The 19337-nt window shown below is 33.3% G+C and overlaps 1 protein-coding gene across 3 annotated transcripts in view; it reads right to left on the bottom strand.

Annotated features, from left to right (window-relative positions):
• The window catches only part of trp (transient receptor potential), a 45417-nt gene extending 28422 nt beyond the window's left edge, over positions 1 to 16995 (bottom strand). For all 3 annotated transcript variants that reach the window (XM_053760435.1, XM_053760436.1, XM_053760437.1), the window contains exons 1-3: positions 16909 to 16995; positions 11223 to 11386; positions 8457 to 8601 (exon numbers count right to left, since the gene is read on the bottom strand). In XM_053760435.1, the coding sequence (XP_053616410.1) occupies positions 8457 to 8601; positions 11223 to 11380 (303 nt within the window). In that variant the 5' untranslated portion in view covers positions 11381 to 11386; positions 16909 to 16995. The remainder of the gene's footprint in view (positions 1 to 8456; positions 8602 to 11222; positions 11387 to 16908) is intronic.
• Positions 16996 to 19337: the final 2342 nt, after the last annotated feature.

Here is a 19337-nt window from a genome sequence, read left to right as displayed (position 1 = left end):
CGGAACCATGGATTTAGTAACTACTTACGGAGTACCTACTAATTCCATGCACGGAACCACAGAAAGCATGGAAATATAAGCAGGCGTGTCACGCGTGTCAACGTTATGCGATTAATCGTCGAACGTTATGCGATTAATCGCCGGCAACGACTTTTGATTCGGTTTTATGTATTCCGTGCGTGCGGCTATGTATTAAATAAATAAATAATTATACTTCTCGTATGTACCATAAAATAATATTATATGACGAATTAAAATTTAAATCCTTACATATTATAAAAAGAAATCGTTTTTGTCTGACTGTCTGTATGAACGCGATGAACTTAAAACCACAAAAAAACTGAACTTATAAAGTGATTCCTTGGGGACTACCAGAAATCTAAAACACGTAGTAGGTACCTACCACGTAATTGCGTTTTCTTTTTTTACACGACGCATAAAATATATGAAATAAAGATACAGCATTTGACCGACATTAGTAACGTGCTACGTGTTTATATGTTTCGTGGTAGGCTTTCAGGGGAAGGTTTAAGTGTAATTTATTATAGTTTTACACATTATAGATAGGAAGGAATGAAGAAGGTAATACACTACTTATCGCCTAGTAGTTCGCCAAGATTTGACAGCTCCGACGAACATTCCTGCATATTTCCTTGCGGTTAATAACAACACTTAGGTACCTATACAAATGTTAATACATTCGCGTCGGCATATAACAGAGTTCGGTGGTTGTAGCCGATGTAACATTACCCTCCTTTATCGGCAGTGTAAAAATAGGCTGTTGTATCAAAATTATCACAAAAGTACTTTAACTGGACGTGAAGTTTATGACAACAATAGCATTCGCTGTAATGACATGGGCTGGTGGGCCCTACTAGGGTTTTACACGAGGTTCTGAAGTATTTCAGCCGTTTTTACTGCGATAATGATCTGCTAACAAGGTTACGAGTAGGTTAATAGTTGTATGTTTACACAACTCACTTTTTACAGATAGGTAAGATAGATAGAGATGTGAACTTAATAAATATAAATATAGAAAGTAGAACATTTGTTAATTATTTAGGGCGCTTTTAATCTCGAAATTCCTAATGGAAATATCGACTCGCACTCTGCGAGAGTGGCCAGTCGATATTCCTTAAATATGGATAGATTTTAATATGGTGGTTTTCACTCATTGATGTGTGATGGTTTATGTATGTAATTTGTTACGTTTCGATTCAGATTGAGGCCGTGACGGGTCGCTAGTATTACACAAAGAAGTCCTTCTGTTGCGTCTGTGTGTATGAACGCGATAAACTCGAAAGCTACCAGACGGATTTTTGTACGGTTTTCACCAATAGATATTGTGATTCCTGAGGAAGATTTAGGTGTATAATTTGTTATGGTTTAAATAAATAATGCATCGTGGGTGGAATTTGGTAATAAACTGAGGAATGAAACATAAATGATAGAAGCTAAATGCACGAAAAATTAATTGTAACAATTCCGGCACCATACATTGCACAGAGAAATTAGTGATCCTTAGAGATAGTATAAATTCATAGAATGTGCATTCGAGTAATATGTAAGTACATAATACAGTTAAAAAAAATTACAAATTCGTTTCTTATTGGCCTTATAGAATAACACCGTTATCCATAAAAATGATAAAGCTTACTATAAACTATAGTATATTTTACTGGTGGAAGAAATTATCAAGTCATCGTATCAAGGATATTGCTACGAATCTGCCGTAAATTTAAGACATTTTGGTAGACTATTAAGTAGTGTATCGACTAATTGTGAATAGATAGTATGGAGATTACCTCACCTTCCCTATATCTACACATGGCCTTATGGTATATAAACTCATATGAAATTTAAACCTGGGGTTGGGATCATAGTTTACCAAAGCTGCTTCGCAGGAAATCTGATTAGTTCTCTACTAGCTTTTTCCCGTGGCTTCACACGCGGGGGAAACTCGCGTGGAGCAATTATTTTTCCGGAATGAAGTACGGAGACGGACATAGGGCACCTTTAAGTACGCGAAATTTCAAGAAGATTGATTAAGTAGATAAAGCGTGAAGAGGTAACAAATAAACTTACTTTCGCATTTATAATACTTTAGTTAAGATTCAACATACACGTCTGTTCTAACAGGTAATAGTTACTCTAAAAACGTCAAATAAAAACGCAATGTATCACCCGATTGTTAGATATAAATTCTAGTTTGCATGAATTATGAGACGCGCCGTGATTTGTTTGTTTCATACATTTCACATCATCTTTTTATCTGTTTGTTTTGTACATTTTACATCTAGAACTCGTCAGACGTGACGTATGCTTTCTTTCAAAAAATGATTTTAATATGATTATATATGATTTTAGTTTCGAAAACTTTTTAAACAGTTGGTTTTTGCTTCCGATTGTATTTTTAAAATTAATTATTTTTTTACAAAAACAAAAAGAAATATGTCACAAGCTTTTATTATGGTCACAGAGATCTTATTGAATTCAACACATCAAATCACAGGCAAAAAAAATCATATCTGTGCAGTAAACGGTTGAGGTGTTTTCTCATCGGGAGCCGATCGTGGGTGCAACATCAAGTCATGCATTAATACAATAATAAATGGTCATTCAAACGATACACACAACAATACAACATTTCAGCTTAATCGCTTGCAGATATCAGCTTCAAATTATTTGATTTGCAACATTCCACTCGAATAAACCCTCATACATAAATACATAGCAAATTGAATAAAAACTTGAAAAAAACGAGTTGAGTTTGTATTTTACCGAATCGGCAGGCTGGTCCGATTATGAAAAGATAATCTCAGTTCAAAACGTGACTCAATCACGAACGTGATATGTGAATAAATCTATTTTTAATTTTTGGAGTTTATTATTTGCTATCGGAAAATATAATGCAATGGTGAGATTTATCAAATGTCTTCAAATTTGTTTTACCTGCATGCCATTTCCTGTATGGGTGTGTATGTAGGTGGATGCCGTATTTATTTATTTATATAATTAGATAGATTTCAATGAAATATTGTAAATAGGTTGGTACAATAATAAAGATTTGCGTGGTATTTTCTTTATCCCGAAATATTCACGGGAGCGGAGCCGTGAGAGGTATATTAATAGGCAAATTTTACGCACCGATTTTGTTGAAATTTTGGTACACGGGTAGAATTAATCCGGAATTAACAAATAGCTAATTACCAAATAACTTTCTTTATAAAATTACATAGGAACAAAGGCTCGAGGCAAACCTAGTTTCAAGTAAACGACCTTACCATGACATTTCTAAGGAAGCGAAGCCGTGTGAGGTACAGAATATTATTTGCATTTTTTTATGCGCTAAAATTTTGATGAAACTTTGGTACACGAGCAGAATCCTCCAGAATTAACAAATGTAGTATTTTCTGTAAAAATTCCATACGACTTCGAGGGTTACTTTACAAGTAAACAAGTATATTATAAAAATATGAAGAACAAAATTTAAAATGCGATACCAGCTAAGCACTATTTGCTCCAAATGCAATTTCTGTGACGCGCTCATCGTGTGCCGGGGGCTCATTTAGAATTATAGGCATTGGTTACACTAAACGTAGCTATAGCTTCATTACACAGTGAAAATAAAATCGCTTCCCGTTGTCTGGCTGTCCCTATGTAAGCTATTTATTAGCTAAGTATTTTATTTAAGCTAGCTATTTTATCTTTAAAAATATGCAACGGATTTTGATGCCGGTTTCTTGTTAGCGATTCAAGAGGACACAATAGACAAACAATTGTTTAATTGAATAGGTACTTCCTGAGCTAATGAGTACGATACGATATCTTTATGTGTGGTGGTGACTTTAGCGAAGATTTTTATTTTTAATTGTCCTTCGATGGTTTTAAAGTCACGATTAATAGATACACGTAGTACCCTGTGTGTTATTCCAGGTTATATTCTACCCGTGTAGAAAATATGATGGTAATCCGTCCAGTTAGATTTTGCGTGGAAGAGTAACAAACATTACACATCTTCACAAACATTTGGCATTCATATTATTAATATTATGATGGTGATAATGATTTATGTATTTTTTAAAATAAATGATTTATTAAGCTAATAATTGGTTTTAATTATTTTAATATCGGCTCACACATAGTCGATACGATTACTCTCATGCAAATATTCATATTATGCATTATATAAACAACTCGACAATTCCAATTCGAACAATGTAAAATTCCCGTGTGAATATTTTCATTATTGTCGAATAATAAAAAAAAAACTTATATGACTGAAACAATACTATATTTTACTTTATTTTGGAAAATATCTCCACCTGTCCCTTAGATTTTATTATTGTAATTTTGCGAGAGGTACCTACATTGTAACTATTGATAGATTTCCCCAAGGGGTTCCGTAGAAAAATGCCTCTATATCTATGCTCTGAAACAGGGCTTTTACGCCACTTTGCTACAAAATAAATAGGATAACAAAATATATTACAACAGGTTATTTTCCGAACAGTCAAATAAGATACTTTTTCTAATGTTTTTCTCTTCTTACGGTGAAAAAAGTGATGGTAACATACGTAAGCTAAAATATATACTTAGCTAAAATTAGACTACAATCTAGCAATTTATTGACCTAAATTGACAATTATTGATATAATTGATTTACATTGTTCGAATTGTCTGTAACCAAAAGTGAAAAAAAAAATATAGTCACTTTGGTACCCAAGTGACTATATATTTTTTTCACTTTTTTCCAGGTCTCGGGAATACAGGGAGGCGCTAGGCGCATAGTTCAGGTATTTTATTTTTTTTAATGTCAAAAACATACATTGTGGAGTCAAAAATCATTCTACATAATTATATACTTTTATCACAACAAAAAATAGTTAGTCGCGTAATCTATAAATAAATAATAAATAAATATATTAGGACAAATCACACAGTTTGAGCTAGCCCCAAAGTAAGTTCGAAACTTGTGCTACGGGACACTAGCTCAACGTTACTATATTTTATAACAAATACATATATAGATAAAAATCCAAAACCCGGGCCAATGAGAAAAATATTATTTTCCATCATGACCCGACCGGGGATTGAACCCGGGACCTCTAGGTTCAGAGGCAAGCACTTTACCACTGGGCCATCGAGGTCGTCATATATAAAACTCTTGCGTTACTGAGTGACTGACTGGCAGACAACGCACAGTCGACAACTACTGAGCGTAGAAAGCTGAAATTTGGTGTGTAGGTTCCTAGGACCGTGTAGGGGAGCACTAAGAAGGAATTTCCTGAAATTCCCATGGGAAACGGATTTTTACTCACATACACATTTTACTCACAATGTTTTTTTGCTCACATATATAAGTTGTGGTAAAACCTAGTAATAAATATAAAACGGCATGAATTATAATGACATTGATATGACATTTTTGATCCACGATTTCATAGAATCATTGTGAGTAGGTATTGCTTTCGTGAACTCATTATTTTATGAGTTATAAACACCATTACTTATATGAGGTCCTATAAAATTAATCTCAATATATTACTAAACTAGATGTTGCCCGGGGCTTCGCTCCTGTGGGAATTTTGAGATAAAATATAGCGTATAGATATTATAGATATAAATATAGATATTAAAGCGTAATAGCAATCTCAGATAATGTACCTTTTTAATGGTGAAAGAATTTTTAAAATCGGTTCACTTTTTTCTGAGATTACCCGCTTCAAACATAAAAACACACAAACTAACAAACGCTTACCTATTTATAATGATAGTATAGATTAACTTGTTCCTGGCACAAGGTCCGACAATGCTGAGTGCAGAAGTAAAAGTAGGAAAGCGAATCCTGCCGGCAACTTTTACGGAAAGATTCCAATGCAACTGTTCAATTTAGAAAGCTAAAATGAATCATATTAATAATAAAAATTAACTCGATGGCACACACGAATTTGCGATGCAGATTAGTTTAGGTCGCAAAATGGATCGCGTTATGAGATGATGGAAAGTCGTTAAGATGAGAGAGAGATAGAGAGAGAGAGAGAGAGAGAAAGAGAGAGAGAGAGGTTTATTCATAAGTACATGCAAGCAGAGGTCCTTATCTATACTGTAATTATTTTGTGTTTTAACTTTCACGATCCGGTGTCACACGAAATCGGTACCATTATATTTGCATGTGTTAGGTTAGGAATGGAATGATGTTTATTTTCTTACATTACAACTATGCTTATGGTAGGTTATTATTGATGATTACCATTCTTTACTAAAAAACTAATTAGTTAAGTATAACTTTTTAAATGTTTGTTTTTTTTAACCTTTACGATTCTAATAATTATTTTAATCGTGTTTTGTTGAAATTTAATCACTAGTATAACAAATTTTAATTATCTGAAATAAAAACTTGATCGATTTTTTCAAATTAGTATAGTCATTTTTTACCACGCAGCATTATACTTTTCTATATTGATAGATTTTAAATTAAACTACCAAAATTGAGGCAAAGCTCTATTTACATTGTTTAAATAATAGTGCTCAAAACTCTGGCAGCATTCATTCATAGAACTATAAAACAATGCCTACGAAAGAATAATTAAATAATAAATAACTATCCCTCAGGCTTAATAATTAATTAAAGAAAAACACACGTTGATTCTCTAGAATTCTTGTTAATAATTCCCCTATTCACTTTTTACGTTGGTTCGAGCCAAATCGACGTCGCTATTTTTGTTCCATTTCAATTTATTTAACTAACATTAATTAAACAAAAGACATTAAACTTTACAACCCTGTTTTTCACAATCCCAATACTTCAAGTGGGGTTGAGAAATTTTCAAGCACTTTTGACATCATTTCAAAGTTTTCTAAATGTCTGTTACTCGTTGTCTCTTACGAAAAACGTCTACCGACCACTCGGCGATGCGGAAATAAAATAACATTTTTCCATCCCTAAATATTATTCGAACTTAATGATTCTTAGTATGTTATAGACGCTATAAAATACGCTTGGTTTTTCGATGGTTTTCTAAATTTCATAAATTCAAAATTTATTTGTGTGGCACGTGCTTTTCTTAATATTTAACAAAAACACTGATGTAGATAGGATGTATACATACACTGTATAAAAGGGCAAAAAAAAAATTAGGTTTGCCGTTCCATGACTCAATTTTAATACCTATTATTTATTTTATTATTATATTATGCATTGATTGTAAAAGGCCTGTGTCACTCTCCTCTCTTTCAACTGTCTCCACTCAAAACACCACATTGTTATACTACTTCGTTTATATTCATAGAAGGATAAAAAGTTGTATGGATGGTTACATATTTGTATAATGGATTCATATCAATTGTCAGAAAATAAATATATTTATTTATTTATTTCTATGTATTGTGCAATATGGCAATAGATAATTTCACAATATCATTAAACAAAAAATGTTTGCAAGAAGTGGGAATAATTTTTTTTCACTGCGGCCATGTGATTTTGCTAGTTCTAAATTTAAAATCTAAAAAAAAACAGATTAAAAAAATAAGCAAACAAATAACAAACATATACCCTTTCTTTTTAATAACACTGTACTATGTTCTAAGCGATAGGTCACTTTCTTTTGGCATTTATTTAGAGTAGGTACACGCAGCGTACAAACGCTTGAGATTAAACCCTAATAAACATTGACCTTTTGTCCTAACCCATTGATATTCAATACTGATTTGAATAGTTCCGATATTGGCCTGTCGAGGTTGCTTTTTAAACTAGATTTATGATTACAAATATCCTGGAGGATTGATTATAATCCTATTATACATTTTGAATACAGTTTAGTCCTATTAAAATCAAATTCATATTTATTAATAATGATTAGTTATTGATATCGTAATTGATAGATCGAAGCGGTGGTGGTGTAATGGTTAAGACGCCCGCCTGTGGGAGGAGTAGGACACGAACCGCCTGTGGATCGAAAGGTCTCACCTTTCGATTCGTATCCTATGAGTTTGTATGCCAAACTGACTCATGTATAGTAGTTCTTCCGATGAAGGAAAACATCGTGAGGAAACCTGCACACTGGGTGGACAGTTTAGTTCACTAGTGTGTATGCGACTACCTGCCACTAGATGGCGGTAAATTCAAATTCAAATAATTTATTCAGAAATTAGACCTTCACAGGCACTTTTTCTCGTCAATTTTTATATTTATAGTTATTTCTCACAAGCTACAAACTACTGGTAAGTAGTCGTAAAAGTCATCTCAGATGTCTTTAGGCGACTTGAATAAAATCTGACACCAGTGTTATAGCAATAACGATATGATGATAGAACTCGATATGATAATGATTATTTGTCTATGTTCACCTTTTGTTGTCTATGTCTACCTACCTGCCTCTGTCTCCTCCTGTTCTGGTGTAACCACCACCGGTTCGAAAATTAGTTTATTAATTAACAGCTCCGGTAAAACTAACCTTGACCAAGATGCCAGCTCCTAGCAGCAGTTTGATCAACTCTATGTTCTCATTCTCTATGGCCGCTATGAGCGCCGACCGGTTGAGTGGGTCCACACAGTTGATATCCAGCACTTCGGAGTTCGTCGCGTATTGTTCTATCAGCCTGCGGGAAAATTAAGCTGTTAGTTAGTTAGCTGATGCTACAAGCCATTTTTATTAGACGAAGGAAAACTTTCGAGTTTCCATATTTAGCTGATAAGCCAATTCCTATGGGAGACCAATAAAAGTATCTAACGTATGTCTAAATTGTTGTCCTTTTTTGAAAAAGATTTTTAGTATTATGTCAGTTTTATCATCATAAAATTTGGGCAATGTAAAAAAGAAATATAGAATACAATAATTTATTTGCAAGATTTACTATTGCATTGTAATTATTATAAATTCTGACAAAAACAAGAATTCGTTGTCCATAACTATATCTAACTTTAAAATAATTAATCTGTACTGTGGTAATGTCAATTCTATGAATGATTAATTTTGGAAATGATTATCCTCAAGAAAATTGACGGATCGTAATGACAGCGCGGCCGCGCAGCGATTGGAACGCTCTCTCTGTAGGTATATCAGATTTTTTCTCATTAGAGCGTCGAAATCCGTGATCCGTTTATTTCGCCTGAAATAAACTTGAGTCATCTCAGTGCAGATCAATAGATAATTTAATGGAAATTGTTTAAAATATTTCATGTATGAGACTATTGACATCCCTTTCGACAAATCTATTTGCGCGAGTTTGGGTTTTACCTTTCACGCTTGATTTGACTTGAAGGAGTTACTTAAGTAGCCTAAACTCGATCTTTGAGTATGTTTGTATGTGCATTCAAAAATTACATATGGATTACTTATAACGAAAACTTTCGGGCATAAAAACAATTGGTTTAAAACCACGAAAAACAAATGAAATTTAGGACGCAGCGTTGTGTTCGGCGCTAAATGAGATTAAGTACTTGTAGTGATTCTATGGTCTATCTACTTATGGTGGGTTGCACCGTCAACTTTGGCGTTAACTTTAACGTACGCAGATAAACGCAAAGTACGCCATTTTGTCTAAACGTTAGCGACACGCCGCCGGTTAAAATCAACGTCATATTTGACGATGTAAATCGCTAGGCGCTGAATACAGTTTTTGTTACTGTTAAAAATATATATTACAACCCCTTGTCGTCGGGGGTTAAAAGAGAAAAAACAGTCTTTGATTATTGTAAATATTTTTAATAGGTTTCGCGATTTTGGTACTTTTAATTGAATTTGTGTAATAAATTGGTATAAATTCGTTGCTTCACAGAAAAGTTGTTATAAGCTATATCGCGTCTGAGACAAAAATCGCGTAACTCCACGTTTCCTATGGATAGATAGTTTTTTATTCTAATGGTGTTGCGATTCTAAAGCCCGCTATAGTTATAGCGGATAATGTAACTACATTCATCGGATATATGTAACTACATTAATTTAATACTACATTAATAATGTAACTACATTATCCGCTATTTGTTAAAAGTTGACGGAACCAACGATTTTTTTATTGGTGGATTTTCACCAACAAAAAGAGAAAAAAAATGTGTAGGACTTATAAAATATTGACTGATGCACATCGAGTAATACCCATTTAGCGTAAGAAAAGCAACAGGTTTGCTTCGACACCAAAAATAAATTATAATTAATTTCTTACGTCTTGTGTTAAAAATCTGGCAATGTGCCAGATTTTTAAAAAAATGTGAAATAGAAATATATAAAAAAATGTGACTTTTAAAAAGTCATTGACTTAAAAGTAACTTACATTTCTTCCTACTAAAAAAAAGACGAGTCAACAAGAAGACAGTAAATATTGCGACTATCGTCAACCAAATTGTCTCATGCAAATAACTCATTATAAAGTCTAATGGCGATACTTTGCGCACAAGGTAATTGATATTATGCGCTCCTTTTATTCTTAATGGAGCTTCCGGAAGTTTATTTTGATATTGCTTATTTTCCTTAAGTTTAAAGCGATATAATTTTCACCACATCAATGGACAATGTTATAATGGACAATGTTTGTCGAGATATATCATAGATCTTGTGAACTCACTCACTCACAGAAATTGACTAGAAATCGACTAAAATATCATATGAAAATAAAACTTTTTTTCCGTAGGATATTTTAGTCAATTTCTGTAATTTATTAGCCAAAACTAAACCGAAAACAGTGGTAACTAACATTTGTGTAGTAGCTATATTATAGGAACACTACGAAATTATAATCCTCACATTTTATAAAACATAGTCCTCTGCCGCGTCTGTCTGTTCACGCTAAACTCGAATATTTTCACGAGCGAACCCGGGACGGGCCGCTAGTTCTACTAAAATGATGTAACTAGCAGAGCGTAATCTGTATAGATTACTTTTTAGTTTTCGCTAATAAATAAAAGTAAATCAACCATCAATCTATATTTTATATAAAACTCTTCCGTTACTGAGTGACTGACTAACTGAGTGACTGACTGACTGAGTAACTGACTGACTGAGTAACTGACTGACAGACAACGTCCAGCGGAAACAACTAAGCGTAGAAAGCTGAAATTTGGTGTTTAGGCTCCTAGGACAGTGTAGGGGAGCACTAAAAAGGGATTTCCTGAAATTCCCACGGGAAACTAATTTTTACTCACATACGAAGTTGTGGGCAGAAGCTAGTCATTGATAAAAATCTTATGGTGGCGCTAGTGTCATATATTATATTGACAATCTCACCTTTTAACCGTGGCATAGTCTCCCCTATCTGCATGGAGGAGGTAGGTCTTCTCTTCTCTGGTGAGCGGTTTCTCGTAGATGTTCCGGAGGTCGTGCTGGCTGTTCCTCAGCGCCTCCTGGGAGTTGCCCAGGAGTTCCTCTCTGGAGCCGCGGTTCATTTTCGTCTGAAGACAGGGATTTATTGATATAAATAAATATGTTGTCTATAAATAAAAAATACTGTAATTGATAATAAAATAATATAACTACCTAATAGGTACTTGTATTAATCTACTAATATTATGCTTTATAATATTATTAGGTTAATATGACTTTAAATATACATATATTTATTATTTATTATACATACATCAATCTATTTTATAAAAAAATCTAAGCTTGTTAGAGCGAGGAACATGATATTAATTACTACGTAAATTTTCCACGGGAACAGTTATTTTTCCGGGTTGAGAGATCCTACGTCCGTTTCCGTACTTCAAACTACATGCATTCAAAATTTCAAGAAGATTGATTGAGTAGATAAAGCGTGAAGAGGTAACAAACAAACTTACTTTCGCATTTATAATATTAGTTAGGATAATAGTGATTTTCAAAAAAATAACACAATTCACTTAGATAAAATAATCGACGACTAAACACGATTGGAATAACTTCAAATAAAGGCACGGCCACACTATAAGGTGGCTATTGGATTACTAACAGACACCGTCTTGTACATTTTATATATAGATGTCTTGTGATATTGTGTTTGCCAAAGAAACAAGGGGAAAATGATAAACAAATACAATAAAAGTACGAAATTGTAACATTTATTGTTATGGTATGAAGTACATTCTATTTTTATGACATTTACAAATACTTATTTAAGAAAGGATAGATCTTAAATAAAATTATATTAATATATAAATGGCCTTTGTACATAGGAGAGATATGAAAAAAAAATATGGGGTTCTTTATGGGACTAATAGAAGCCAAAACAATTTTTTGTCTGTATGTTTGTTCGCGCATCACGCTGAAACTACTGAATGGAATTTGATGCGGTTTTCACAGTTGTATAGCAGATAGTCTTACCTAAAATCTGGTATAGGTTTCATTGCGATACGTTGCCTAAAACCCGAGATATAGCCTACTTACAGTTCTATTATATGTATCTAATATATGTGTGACAATCAACATCAATCACGATGTTTTCCATCATAAGCTTCTGGCGATGATAAAAATATCATCAAAAACATCGTACATCATATATTAATCAGAATAGTATGTAGGAATCGAACCTGTGACTTTACGTTTAACAGGTTTCACCACGGCTTCGATCAGTCTACAACTTGGTTCTTTGCTTAATCAATGAAATATCGCGAGATTTTTCACGTTTTTTCTTAAAGATTTCGTCTCATATTGTAAAGAAAGACAACCATAAATTATGACGGATTATCATGACGTATGGTTTCATTGTGTGTATCTATTGTCCGGATTTACGTCAGAACATATCATTCAAGGCTTAGAGCTTGGGGTTTCATATTTAAGAAGATAAAACGTAGGTACACCACCGCGCCACGCAACATAAGATTCTCATTATTCACTAGCTTTTAGCCCGCCATTTTGCCTTGGCCCGCTTTTAACTTATAATTGTCAATGTTTCGGGTTCTAAGTGACGCATGAAGATATTAAAGGACAGTAATTATATGGAATAATAGAAGTCAAAACTGCATATTTTTTTAGAAATTTTGTCCGTCTCTATGTTTGTTCGCGCATCACGCAAATACTACTACATGAAATTGAATGCGAAATTCACAGTTGTACAGAGGATGGTCTCACTTAAAATTGGGTACAGCACGCCTACCATCAACTTTTACAGAACAATTCCAATGCAACTCAGTTCAATTTAGGCAATTAAAATGCATCGCATTCATAGAAAAAATTAAGTCGATGGTACGAATTTGCGATGCAGTTCAGTTTAGGTCGTAAAGTGGATCGCGTTAAGAAATGATGGTAAGCCCCCTGGTTCCATCGCGTTACGTCGCTCATAACCCGAGATATTGAAAATAATAAGTTGTGAGCGGTCAAAGCCACAAAGTTACGCGGGTAAAACCGCTGGCAAAAGCTAGTTTTAATATAAAAGTGTCCTTTAACAATAGTATTATTTACCAATGGCATTAACTCTTATTTTTTTTAAATACTATAAAAATTATTACAATTAATTATTACAATTATTACAATTAATTATTACAATGCAACGGAAAATAATAAAGTGCACTTACCATACTGTTAACGTTAAATCTGACTCTGACTTGGCTGTTTTTTTTACGTTTCTTCATTGTAATTGTATATTTTACTATTTCACAATAATAAATATGTAAATTCCTTGTTCAATCACCTTTTTCCATTGTTTTGTTTCTTCATACTTTATTTTTTAGATGAATTTTAACAAATATGGCGCGGCATATTGAAAATAATCACTTTATTTAGCACAAAATTCACTTAAAATCGAAATTTACTACATCACAAAAAAATTAACATCAATAAACAAATTTAAAGAAAAATATTAGCTCGCACATTATCACTCAACGCGCACTATCAAAGATTTTCAAAACCATTAGGACATTTCCTTAAAAATACTTTTTTCATAAATACATCCCGAAATCACAAATCTATATCCCGGCACGTCCAGTTGCTATCGAGTTACAACACTAAAACGCACGTAGCGTAAGTGAGCATGGCTATTTTTAAGCCATATAAAATTTGTGAATGATACGCGATGATGCGATAACCTAGTAATGGATTTTAATAAGACTCGTATTCAGTTCACTGATGTTTCCGGGATAAATTTTTGTGGGAACGTAGGAAAAACAAAATACCTATATATAGCCGCACTGTTAATGAATTAACAAAAGTGGCTTTAATTATTGTTTGCTATACAAAGTAGATAATATATTAAGCTTATTGATTGATACCATTCATACTATACTAATATTATAAATACGAAATTCTGTCTGCCTGTTCCGCTGCATGACCCATGTTCATACACAGGCTAGTTTTTTTTTTCAAAAATCAATCCCCAAATTACTAAAACTAGGGGTGAACATTTGTCTGAACATTTGTCTGAAAATTAATTGTGCTATCATAAGAAACGCTGACGAAGTCGCGGGTAGACAGCTAGTAAATAAATAAAATGTGTTAAATATTGCTAGCTTAAAAGTACTGGTTAGATCTTATATTTAATCGATGTTATTTCAAGGTAAAGGTTTGAAACTATTTTCTATTATACAAAGATTAATATTGATAACACTACGAGTACCTACCTATTTTCCAATTAATGAATTATCTTTATAACAAAACATAGTACTTATATTAACTTTTTGTAAACGATATATTTGGGTGTCACTATATATTGTCATGACACATGCAAGAGACAACATTTCAAGAAGATTTAAGATATTCCAAAAATTCCTCACGTCTTTTTTAAAAGATTAATAACCTAGTTTTATCTCAGAAAATTTATCTCGAGTTTTATCTCAGAATTTTGTTGTTGAAACAAATAAGTAAAATTTTGAAAATCTTCATTGGTAAGACAGTAACATTTATCGAACAATCTCAAGCGCATCAATTCGGGTATTGTCCAAAATGATTAACACCGACTATGAAACAAATCTGTCCGATCAACTTGTTTAGGCTACAGGCTAACAAGAGTTTTACTGCCTAAACATTGTTGCGATCAAAGACGCCTTGTCGACAGGTACTTCAATCAACTATTTGTTAGTTACTGGATACGTCGAATTTATTTTCACTAGCCGTTCGTTGCCCGTGGCTTCACGCGACTTTTCGTTAGGTATGTCCTTCAAACTACATGTATGCAAAATTTCAAGATTGGTTGAGTATAAAGAGCGTGAAGAGATAACAAATAAACTTACTTTCGTATTTATATTATTAGTTAGGATTATATAAGGAGCTGTTGCCTGCACCTCCACGCGTGCAGTTGCCAATGTTTGACGATGTGTTATTAACTACAAGCTGCGCCCCGGGCCGTCGCTTCCGTGGGAATTTCGGGATAAAAAGTACCCTATCTGTTTTTTCAGGTTATTTTCTATCCGTGTACCAAATTTCATAACAATCGGTCCAATAGATAATGCGTGAAAAGGTAACAAACAAACATACTTTCTTTCGCATTTATAATATTAGTTGGGACTATGTCTGTTCCAAAATTCGACTTTCAACCATGTCGATCTCTAGTTATATTTTCTGGGATAAATTATGTTTTTCTAGACCGGTACAGACCCAATATGCATCTGTTGCATGGAATTAAAAAGCACGACTGTACACTCCGCGCAGACACAATAACCGCGCACTGCAGCTGAATTAAACAGAAAGATTCAAAACACATGTTCATTTCACATGTTCATAAAAATTCAAGCGTGTGTAAGTAAGGATACCCACATATATCTAAATTTTAACATTACCAATCAGATTAACTGCTTAGGTGAAGCCCTCGGTCTGACACCTTGATCAGGTGCCAATTTAATTTGACTTGACCCTACACCACTGACTATAGATTGTCTAGTGTACATACAAGGCTCACTCTTGAACAGAATTCATGTAAAACTGAAACCTATTGCGTGGGACTAGCGGCTATATTAGCTTATGAAGCTGTCGTCACTGTGGCATAAAAACAAAAAAATATATAACATTTTTATATAATTACTTAAATAATCCAAGATCTGACTGATATATTGTCATAAAAATGTAACTCAAATTATCTTCAAATATATGGTTTTATTCTTCAAATGTATGTTTTTTGTTCTTAGGTTTTTTTTTCTTTCGCTGCAAGACCGATGATAACTGAATAAACAAAACTTCTGTGGAGCATCTATTTAATTGATTGTACCTATTGTATGTCTTTATAAGTAAAGTAGTTGCAAGTAGTCACATACACACACAGATTTATATATAGCACATACACACTAGTAAACTAAACGACTCGGCGGTAGCACTGCCGTGCCTCCAAATAATAAAACAGTGTACAGGTTTCCTCACGATGTTTTCCTTCACCAGAACATACATGAGTCAGATTGGTATACAAACTCGTGTGGCATGAATAGGATTCGAACCTGAGTACTTTCTATTCACAGGCAGCCGTTTTAACTACTGGACTACCACCATATTGATATCCCAAGACGTGATACTGTATCCTAAACACAAAATAGTGATTATGAGTTTATTTTGTAAATACGAATCTTGTAACTCCCACACCTTAAAACAATAAAATAATAAGTGCGTGCGTGTTTTAGTAAATTAAGTAATTAATGATTGTAATGAATAAGTAATTTGTATTGAAATTGATTAAAGTCTGATTATTATAATAAACCCATAAGCTGTTGCATGCGGCTTTGCCCAAAAAGTTACTGAATATGTCACTATCCAACTCACAAACTACCTATCTATACTTATACTCTATGCTAAGGAAGAATAGTATTACTTAAACTGGTACTAAATTACTTAAACTGGTACTAAATTACTAACTTAAAAGTATTCCTAGTTACTCATAAAGAAGTTAAAACATTAAGCTAAAATATGTTTTTTTACTATCGCACTTAAATTATTAATCGACAAAACATATTTTAGCTTGAAGCATGTTCTAAGTTAACAGATCAAGTTGAATCCTTAGCAGTTTCGCTAGGATATGACTCACCTTGTATTTTCTTAGTACACCACAAAATTCATGTTAGAACAAAGTACACTAGACAGGCCATGTGCAGCAGTGTCCTGTGGGACCGACTGACCAATATGGTAAAGTATACACGTTAATCGAATTTTCGAAGTGGGCTCGCCGCAGTGTTGGGCATAAGATATCGATAGTTGTGTATTTTCTATCTTTTTCTTCGAGTGTGTCATTGCTTACACTAGCGTCAGATTTTATTCAAAGGCATCCAACGTGACTTTTATGACATGACTAACGTCTGATCATCATGATAACAATCTGTTATAAATTCTTGAAAAATAATGTTTTAGATTGGTTTAGAATTAGAATTCTAGACTAGATTTAGAATTCCAAAAGACCTGAAAACCTGTAAAATCTGAAAACCAGTGTCCTGTTCTCTTTGTTGAGCAGAATAAGCAGATACTGCCCTTTTATATCGCTACGGCACATGATTGTTTAGTTATGTATAATGTTTCTTGTGTGTACTGTATCATAAATGTATATTGTGTGTCTTCGATATAAATACACAGTTTATCTATCTTATCTATCTATCAAAAGTAACTTTGTAAATTAGATTATATTACAATATGGATAATTTTACAAGGCGTAGACCACAATTTAATAATATACAAGAGTGCAGGTTTCCTCACGATGTTTTCCTTCACCGTGGTGGTCGACGAAAACTTCAAATTGAAATTTCTTTATTCAATTTAGGATGATATACATCACTTATTGACGTCAAAAAAATTACTTAAACTAAGTCTACTGCCGGCTTCCAAAGCGCAGGGGAAGAAGAAGCGGCGCAACAAACTTCACCGCAGCCTTTTCTCCAAGGACGTCAATTAACAAATATAAGTCTTATACATATATTAAAAAAATATACTAAAACTATTATATAAGATGACTTTTTATACATTGGCATTGTTTGTCTGCATGCTCAGTCCATTTCGTGTGGCAGTAAACCCGAAATCGCAGAAAAAAATCTGCTGAACCATAAATTTTCCTCCGATTTTGTATGGAACAGCTGATATTTTCTTCGCGATTTAGGGGCTGCTCCCATACAAAAAGTTGTTCAGTATCATGGACTGAGCATGTAGACAAAATGATGCCAATCTATAATTTGTCACTCTGTATTTCAGTACTACTCTGTGTGTCAGATTGGTGTATAAACTCATGTGGCACGAGTAGGATTCGAACCTGGGACCTTTTGATCCACAGGCGTGCGACTTAACCACCACCACCGAAACGACGAAATAAAATTGACAATAGACTGGTTAAATGTTATTGCACTATTATATAATAAAAGATTATTGTAACTTTAGCAAAATATATAAAATACTTTTGCATTCTTTGGAATTTTCGGAATCTCAATACAGATTAGAATTTTTGAACTGGACGAGTTGAGACACATATCAAATTGTCAGATAAAAAATATTACCATTTCTAGATTCTTACAGGACAGTGCTGTGTTATGTGGCTCATTTGTTGAATTTTATTTCATTATTTATTATTCAAAATTAAAAAAAAAACTTAAGACCAAACTATACAAGTCAAACTACATACAAAATTCTAAGTACATTATTATGGCAGTAAAGATAAATCTAATTTTCAAATAGACCAAAAATCTGACTCTATTAAAATTATAATTAACTATATTTTCACTAAAATTATTATGGTTTAATGGTATAAAATATTTTCTATTGTAAGACTTATTTTTCATATCTACAATGTCACCAACCCTTACAAGCAAAGGTGTCTCCTCTTTCCATCCGTTCACGCCGGCTTCACTTGATTGTTTTCCTGACAAACTTGATGGATAGCGATGAAAATTGCTTGTACCTTCTACTTAAGGGTAGGATGGGGCTACTAGATTTAGTCAGTTGCATTGTTTTGTATAATTACCACTTTAAAATTATTTGAGACTAGACCTAATATTTTTTAAATTTTAAATTGTATCATTCATTTTATAATATATCAAATTAATTAAATGCCTATTTATTTTTCAATATTCTTATTTTACGAAAATATATCTATATTTGTATGCCAAAGGCTTCAGCCTTTTGTATGGTTTTTTTTTTATATTCCAACTATTTGCTTCCATTCAATTCTAATAAATATTTTCTTACCTTCTTTCTAATCGTACCCCTCTGCCGCGTCTGTTTGTCTATCGGTCTGTCTGTTCACGATAAACAACAGCACAGATTTTGATGTGATTTTCACCAACAGATTGTGATTTCCGAGGAAGGTTTTGGTGTATAACAATATGGTTTTACCCGAGCGAAGCCGGGACGATTCGCTAGTTATAAAGTCTATTTCATCTAGGCATATTGCCTGTTTATTCCACAGCCACAAGCCGCGAAGCCCAGAGTCCGCTCTCTTCATTTCTCCATCACACTAATCAGAAATATTGTATTATCTAT

The sequence above is a fragment of the Plodia interpunctella genome, chromosome 20, assembly GCF_027563975.2.
Source record: "Plodia interpunctella isolate USDA-ARS_2022_Savannah chromosome 20, ilPloInte3.2, whole genome shotgun sequence".
Taxonomy (NCBI): domain Eukaryota; kingdom Metazoa; phylum Arthropoda; class Insecta; order Lepidoptera; family Pyralidae; genus Plodia; species Plodia interpunctella.
The sequence above is the reverse complement of the archived record's forward strand: the minus strand, read 5'-3'. Positions and strand labels throughout refer to the sequence as shown.